Source organism: Pinus tabuliformis, chromosome 1_2, assembly GCF_031772625.1.
Source record: "Pinus tabuliformis cultivar Carrire ecotype Pingquan chromosome 1_2, CPIR1, whole genome shotgun sequence".
NCBI classification, from domain to species: Eukaryota; Viridiplantae; Streptophyta; class Pinopsida; order Pinales; family Pinaceae; genus Pinus; species Pinus tabuliformis.
In genome coordinates, this window is record NC_142298.1 from 323,942,337 (window position 1) to 323,951,356 (window position 9,020).

The 9,020-nt window shown below is 36.8% G+C and overlaps 1 protein-coding gene across 1 annotated transcript; it reads right to left on the bottom strand.

Annotated features, from left to right (window-relative positions):
- Window positions 1-5,094: 5,094 nt before the first annotated feature.
- Window positions 5,095-8,288, bottom strand: LOC149205690 (bifunctional pinoresinol-lariciresinol reductase 2-like). Its single transcript, XM_089393524.1, has 5 exons — window positions 8,055-8,288; window positions 7,692-7,841; window positions 7,360-7,600; window positions 6,390-6,593; window positions 5,095-6,061 (listed from the first exon to the last, which is right to left on the bottom strand). Exons 1-5 carry the CDS (start codon window positions 8,256-8,258, stop codon window positions 5,871-5,873), a joined length of 990 nt encoding a protein of 329 aa, XP_089249650.1. The 5' UTR covers window positions 8,259-8,288; the 3' UTR covers window positions 5,095-5,870.
- Window positions 8,289-9,020: the final 732 nt, after the last annotated feature.

Consider the following 9,020-nt stretch of genomic DNA (forward strand, 5'->3'; position numbering starts at 1 on the left):
TACCTGCAACCACATGACATGACATTATAATATCAAACACAAGCATACATACCTTGTTATACCTTTAGGTCATCGAGGCTTTTTCCAACAAATTCCTTGATTGAAAAGATCTTCAATCCCTTGATCCACTTCATGTCATCACTTCATCATCTCATGGATTCCACAAGTTGGAGTTCTGTTAAAACACTTGCTTCCTCTCTAGATTAGTGAACCCTATGATGAGGATTCCATTAGAGAATTTTGAGGAACTTGTATATCCCCAATTGGCAGAAGTTTACTTTTTGACTTGATGTATGATGAGCCTTGTCCTAGATGACTTCTTCCCTTCCTTAAATGTTTACTAAGGTTCCCAAGAGCTATACCCTTCAAGTTTTGTCTATCATGGATTTTATCCTTCACGATTCCCATGGTGATATCACGAACTCTTGTTTTTGATGCTTCCATGATGCTACGATGTATATTTTATCTTGTTCATATCTTTAACACAAGAATTAGGAGCTTATGATAGGACCCTTTTGTGAGGGATACCATCTTATTCATAGGAGATATTTGTTACTCCCTCTTTCCTTGGTCCCTTTCTTCAGCTTCCTTCATCCTTCCAGTGACATGGGCTTCTTTTTATGAACTTTTCATAGCATTGAATCTTAGATATACTTATTTCAAGCTTGCCTTTCTTTCTTGCATATGTTTGAGTCCTTTTAACCTTCAATACTTTTGTCATCGACTTGTCTTTCTCTATTTAGCATAGAGACCATTAGTTGTCAAATGAGGTAACTCTTGGATATTTGTTACCTTGATTATCTGTTAGTGCATTATAGATCAATGATGGCTATCTTCCTTCCTCGATCTTGTAGATGAGACCTTATGAAGATATCTTACATCCTTTGATACCTTTGCTCCCATGTAGATCATATTTCATGTGACCTTCTTCGTTGCACATTCAGACAATGAGTCTATATTATACATTTTCTTTGATGTCTCCAATATTGCTATATTATGGGATCTTATAAGTATCCCTCTCCATAAATTCAGAGGAGACCTTTTAGTGACTTTAGCTTCTTAGAGGAATATGACTATCGTTCTTTTCCATGCAAGGGATCTTGGTGACCCATCAACTTATAGATGTCCTTGCAATTCATGAAATCATTTAACCAAATTTATAAATTGAAAAGATACTTAATTGTCATGTGAAGATGAAATATTCACCTTAATGAAGGTTGAGTATGAGGGCATCTTCTTGTACGATCTTCTTTCAAGTGAGAAATCCTTCTTAAATAGAAAAGGTTGCTCCCTTTTGATGAGGATGATTTGCCACTTCCTTGGATGGCCTTATTCTAGGGCAAGGAGATGATCCTTGCTTGATTTCATAACCTTGGAGATGGTAGTGCCTTCAATATGCTTTGCCTTCTTTTGTAGATCAGGATTGCTTCTAGGGTTTCAACTTTCTCCAAGCTGATGTGATCTGCATTTCAAAATTGTTCGAGCTGCCTTGTTTTGTAGACATCTTGATGAGGGTCTTGGTGGCGTTTTGATGAGGACTATTGTAGATTGTCTAGGCAAAAGACCCTTGCTGATGTAGACTACGGTTGTAGACTGACCCTTCAGTTTGGTCAAATCCCTACAAATTGCTTTGATGCCCTTCTTGAAAAATGATCCTTGTATGTCTCTTTTTGTTGCCCTTCCTTTAACTTCAACACCTTACCTCTGATACCATGTTGAAGAATCTAGGGCAATTATAGTTAATGAGATTATTCTTGACTTGATAACAATTTCTGAGGCATTTCTAATTTTCTTATTAGCACAATCTTCTCTCTGTTATTATTAGAGTGTGTGTTTCTTATTTCGTCAAATAGCTACCAAAACAAAGAGACAAGAACACAAGATGTCGGCATTATGCCAGGGCCAAAACCTCCCTCTTGGAGAGGAAAACCCGCACATAATTCTTCTTATAGAGATTCCAATTAACGAACACCAAGACCATGACCCTTTACTTACTATGCCATTCCAAGACCAAGACACCAATCCTCTTTTTTGTCACTGTTGAGTTCTTCATTATCACTGTTGTTTCACTGAGGAAATCATTTTTTGCACACCATCGTTGCCCCTTCGCTGATATCCTTGCTGCTTCTTTCCTGAGACTGAGATCATGATTGAGTTCAGTATGCCGAGAAAGCATTACCGTGTGATCACCAAGCTTCTTCTTGTCACAGTGAGATCACTGTAATCCTTCTTGTGAAGAAAATGACTCCATTTAGTATGCCGAGACAGTGATATCATTACTATGAGATCATTTTACCATGATTATGTTGAGGTTGTGTGTACTAATGTGTAATCTGAGATCATCTTCATTACCAAGATCATGACTGTCTTCTTCCTATGATAAGACCTTGTGACTGCGTTCTCCTTGCACTGATGATCTGAGTTGACTCAACTCCCGGATTTAACCAAGATCTTTTACTTTCATGATGTGATTAGAATTACAACTAAATAGCATAAAGGAACATAAATGCATGCTGTAAAGAAGAAGGAACATGACAATCATCAGCAACATAAAACTCAAGATGTTGATAACAGTGTTCATCCAGGAGGGACTATGTCTCTGGGCCCTGGTGTCAAGATGGTTTAGGCTGCTGCATTAAGTGCTGTAAATAGTGACAATGTATATAAGAGGTGACATCGCTATCATATAAGGAAAATGCCCTCACATAGGAGTGGCTCCAAGAGATGTTCCGCTATAGGAACTCTTAGTCAAAACAGACTCCTATCAGTATGACATAAACTCATTCATGATGATAATGAACATCCCGCCAACATGGCATAAAAGGGATCTTAATGCAAACATGCATGGCGACACATGAGTATCCCATCAACATAACAACAAAGGGATCTCAAACAAAACATGACGAATCATGACAACAAGTGCATTCCACAAATGATTCCGCATCACATCAAGCAAGAATCATGAAAACAAGTAAGAAAAATAGATCCCACCTCAAACATCAAATAAGGATTTGTGTAGCACAATGCATAGCAAAAAGAAGTACATGAATACACTGCATATACCTCACATCCTAAGGCCATCTGATGAAAATGATGTCAAGTTGCTGAAGCTGTTCGTACCATCAATCTCACGACGTCAAATTACATGGAAATCACTGCTCGCACATGAACGCTGACACCTACACTCCACTTTGAAAAGTGGCTTAAAAATGAAATGAGCAAATGGAAAATCTGAATACACCATCAGATTTGTGGCGTCGAATAGTGCAAAATCGATTATCAAATTTATGAATTCTAAGAAAGTGGCAATCTGGGGTTTAAGGAATCTTTTAGATTTCCCCTAGATTCCTCAAAGATTCCCTCCTCCAAGTCCTCTGCAAATTGGATGCTCAGATAAGGAAACTCGCTACGCCATCAAGTTCGTGTTGCTGAAATGTGTAAGATCAACGTAAAATTTGTTCAGTTTGGAGACTGCAAAAATTTCACCCTCTTGAGAATTTTGCCCAATCATGGTTCCGCCTGCCTCTTCTCTGGGCTCATGGTTCCACCTGCAAATAAATTAATTAAAAATTTTCTGTCTTGATTTCCATGCGATCTGCCAGTTCCTCTATGCCTGGTGCACTAAGAAAAAGGCGGGTTTATATAAATTTTGAGGGCGGATAAACCAATGAATCCATTGTAAATGGATTGGTATAAAGTTTGAATTATAAGGAGGAAGTCAGGTGGTCAAACCCTGACCCCTCCATATTGATCCATATTTCATTTTAACTTACAAACTGAATTAATTTGTTTTGGGGGGTCAGGTCCTCATTGGGTGGCCCTGCCCCATAATCCTCCGCAACACAAGATGTTAATTTTTTGGGCGCGGTGCATTTAAATGGGAGCGCTATTGGTATATGTGTTAATGGAAGCTCGTTGTTATGGGGTTGCCGCATGGTGGTGGGTCAGACCACGTGGCTGGCGCGGGCTCGGTACCAGCCGGCCTCCATATTAATATACAACATATGTATATGTAGTGGTGCGGTTGAGGGGGTGTGGGCCGAGTCCACGCAGGTGGCGCGCCCACCCCAAATAATATTATGGTTATTAATAATGCATGGTTGGGTTCGGGTGGACCGGCAGGGGTCATGACCGGTCGGTTCTTTGCTTTGTGATATGGTTGGGCCGGCGGGGTCATGACCATTGGCCTTTTAATATTTGAAAAATTTATGATGTAGTTTAGGGGTTGCGGGGGTGGTGGCCCACCACCATATTTATATATATATATATATTTATTTATTTTTTATAATAATAAACTTTATTTTTTGAATTTGTCTGATATAGGGGATATTAGACAAATTAATGATCCAACGAATTTGCTGGCTTTTCGAGAGCTAGGTTTCATGCCCCGGGGTTGGTCAATTTGTAGGACACTTCCAAAACATTCACTGGCTCATTCTCACTCATACGAGCTCGGATTGATGAACCGTTCATACCGTTGCAACCAGGATGGCGAGATCTACGCTCTGGTTCTGGTTCGAAATCATTCTGATCACTTTGATTTTCAAGCTTCTATAAGCCCTCTTTGTTCTGTGTGTGTCTCTAGAGCCCCCTGGATCAACTAAGAGTTTTATTACCATTTTTAAGCTGAGACTGATATCACCGAGAAGGTTACATTATTTGCTGAGATATCCAAGACTCTTTTCTTCCTGCGCCCATTTGAAATTGCAGACAAGTCCGAGATTCACTGTGTTGTCCAAAGTTTCAGAGTTATCTAAAGCTATGTGCTTCCTGTGGTGACCCCAATGGGGTATTCATAGTATTCACGTCTCCATAAATAAGTTGACATTAAAGTGTGAAGCATTGTGGCATTACAGTGTGAAGCATTGTGGCTATTTATTGAGCTGACATGAGTGAATCTAATTCTTTTTAGGCCGACATGATTGTCTTTTACCTTGCTTTGTTGGTAGTGTTCTTCTTTGGAGGATGGTGCTTGTCTTGGAGGGCTACTTGACACTAAATTGACCGATAGACATGCTCAAGAAAAGCTCTTTAACATGATTTTGATTCTTTGACTTTTCTAAACCTATAAAATGATCAAAAAACTCATTCAAATAATTTACATTTTTTTTCCTTTTTTCTTGACAAGTACAAAGATCAAAATTACATAAACAAATACCAAACCTAGTTACATTTTTTTCAACACGACTGTGAGGGGCTAGGAGTTTCAATCCATTTCAACACTGGATATTGACTAAGGGCAGCAACCTGCGGCATTTTCTCTCGAAGTTTACACAGTTTAGACTCGGGGAATTGCCTTGGCCACTGATGAACCGGAATTAACAGAGGCTCAAACCTTCTAAAACCCTTCAATCACATGAGCATGGTTGTTTCTGAGGGCTTTGGGATCAAGTAGCATAAACCCATTATTTGAATTGCATTCAAAGACAAAATCTGAAACCGATCACCAAACAACAGAGCTAATATAACAGTGATGCCTTTCTGTGCGAAGGAGGTATGGAGTCCGCCTTCGATGTACTGGAGTCGGAGGCCGCCACACTTTCACTGCAAGTAACATCCTCACGCTTTCTGAGAGGATAGATAGATCTGATTGCTTAATCGCTAGTTGATTCAATTTGCCGGGTAGCGGGAAACCCCAACACCAATCCCTATAAATAACTAATAAATAAATCAAATTTCTCTGCTGAAAAAGCTGGTGTTACACTCACTACTCACTCCTACCATGTAAGTAGGTTTTTTTTTTTTTTCAACTAAAGAAATTTTGCATGAATAGCTCTTAGACATACATGGTTTTGTTTGAAATTAGACAACAAAACATATCTGTAAAACCAAATCTCTCCAACTAACCACTTTGAACCACATCCTCAGAACTAACAAATAAGTAATGGATTTATAAAAAGATAAAACTGATAAAGGTAGTTTTCAACAGTAGTATATTGGACATTTGGGTAGAGCTCAGTGGCTTCTCTTCCATTCTCTCCAATCTCAAAATTATACAAGCAACCCTCATAGAATATGTGGTGAAAATGTGTCATACCAATCTGTTCCGCTAAACTCTGCCCTGCATCCACCATTTATACAAACAAGATTAATTTGTTTGATTGCATTTATATAGTATTATAGAATTTTGAAGTAATTAGATTCTAAAATATTTTTAAAATTTGATTCAGCTTATATTTATAAAATTTCCAAAATGTCATAGAATCTGCCATCTTTATAAAAAAAACCAAACAACTCAACAAATAAATAGATAAATACTACCTGAAAAGAAATACTACCATACTAACCTTTTAAGTATTAAATATTAAACCAGGGTAAGTGGTACTCATATTAAACAATGATAAGTGGTTAAGTGAAGACACAAATATATTATAATTTATTATATTTACCTTTCATAATATTCAAGAAGTCATCACTTGACAGGTATGTTTTCTCCAAAGCTTTTCCTGTGTATTTCTCCCAAATCTGTATCACCTCTTTCTGAGACAGAATGTTAGCAGCAGGGCGAATGTAGAGGGTTTTGTTCAGAGTGCGTGGGTCGTCCACGGTCTTTATTGTATATGTTGCGATATCATCTTCGTCCACCCAAATCACTGTAAAATAACATAATAAATAGGCTTTTATCATAGTCTAGCCTGTCATATGTAATTGCTAAATGATTACAGTTTTATCATTAATATTTTTTTATATTGTTATTGATTTTAAAATATTGAAAATATAAAAAAAATAAAAAATTATTTGATATGTAATATTTGAAATTTAAATAGGAAGGAAATTAAGGGCAAGCATTTACCATCCTCCACACATTTTAATGACACTTTTAACCACAATAAAAAGACCTTAAGGAATAAAGGGCAAGCATTAACTAGTATGTAAATTTTAATAACATTTTTAGTAACAATTGTGGAGAGAAAATAGTTAAATAACAAAATAGTTAAATATTGTTATTTTGAAAATGTATAAATTATTTATAAGTTTGGCAAGATTACATTTTTATCATATTTGATATATCACTCAATTCGAAGGGAATTAAATCAATAATTTCACATCAGGAAATACCTTAACAAGCACCAGATCATCACCTATCCAAAACACCCTGAATTGAGTTAAAAATATAAATAAATTTCTAATAAATTTAAAAACTTTCTAAAATATTAAATTATTAAAAATTAAAAACTCAATCTATTTATCCATTAATTTTTAATATATCAAATTATTTTAACATTTCTCAAAAATATTTTATTATACAAAATTAACGATTCAAATCTACCAACAAAATATTCTCCTCTACAAAATTAGGAACTCAAATTCACATTTCCCCTAACCTACCACTAACTACGAATAAGACTACTCAGTTACCTTTGGTATTCCCGTCTCCATAGATGCAACCTCGATCTGCAGGGGGCGTTACACGACCAAGCTGTGCCAACCCCCCTACGAAATACCCTGCAAAGCAGTTTGCAGATACGTAAGTGTACGGGATCCCCGCTGCTTCGATGGCGCGCCTGACCTCTCGTTTGTCAATGAAAGTGACATTTCCTGGTTCCATTGCATGTTCCATTCTGTCCGGATCTATGCCAAATTCAGATGGGAGAAACCTCTGCACACATTACTCACAAGTGTATAATTATTATTGCAAATAATCCCCACATATATATACATTAAGAACTTAAATTACAAGCTGCTTTTGCCTTGATGTTGGGAGCTTCTTTAATGGCTTCCACCAGCTTCAGCTGCTGAAGAATTGCGTGACTGCGAATGTGGTTTCCAGCCATGGCACAAATCACAACATCAACTTTCTTCAAAGCAGCCACAAGGCTCTCATGATTATCAAACGACCCCTGCGATGTCCAATAAGCCATATTATTAAATCAAATGGATGTGATCAATTTTTTTTAAATAATTATTATTTTTTATTTTTATCGAATGGAAGAAAATTGATGAATGCATACTGAAAAAAATTTAAAATTATAAATAAATAAATAGAATGATCATACAGATCAGGTAATCAACACCTCATAAATAAATAAAAAGAATGATCATATTAATATTACCGGTAAAAGATGTGCTCCGGCGTTTGTGAAGGAATTGAGCGTTTGGAGCTTTTCAATATCAACGCCAATGGCCTCGGGGCGAGCAAGAACGTAAGTGGGATGACCAAGGGCCAAGCTCGCCCTTACGAGCCTTCTGCCCAGGTATCCAGTCCCACCCACGATCAGAATCCTGGCCTTGCCCTTGCCCTCCGCCATCAATGACATTAGTAAAAACCAAAGCTCTCGAATCCAGGACCAAAGACTTCACAGTCCGCCGTTTCCATTTGAGGGTTCATCAATAAATAGTAAATCCATAATATGAGGAGCACCTTATGACAGGTTTCGGTAACCGGTTGAGTGTAGGGAGAACTTCCATGCCTTGAAGCACGGTGCCCCCTCCCTACCTTGACTTAACAATTACAGTAGATGTGGAGTACAACTGGAGAGGAGTCCTCTCAAAGTTAGCGCCCGTCACCAGCAATTAAAGGGTTGAATATACGTTTTGTAGGTCGTTCAAATACGTGAACGTGGAGTCATAGCCTTTCACCAAAAATAAATGGCGTTGTCTACTGATGTTATAATTATAATTTTGTTGGATTGCCACATTTTTATTAGAACTTAAATGGCGTTGTTTACTGATGTTATAATTATAATTTTGTTCTACGGACTATTTTTATTAGAATTTGTTGAATATTTTTTAAGAAATTGAGAGTGATTGAATTATTTTTTAATGGTGGAAATAGATTTAGCATCATAGAAAATTCTTATCATATTTAAAATGAATTTAATATTATCAAAAACTCTGCATCACCTAAAATCTAAAAACTTAATAACTATAAGTCAAGTTTCCAAAAAATATCTACTTAATCTTTTTCAAAAATACTAAAATTTCCAATATTTTCAACTAATACAAATAAATGAATGTGTTGTAACTGCTTCAAAAATCGAAAATGGGTAAATGGGGTATATCACGGAGTAGAAATGAAG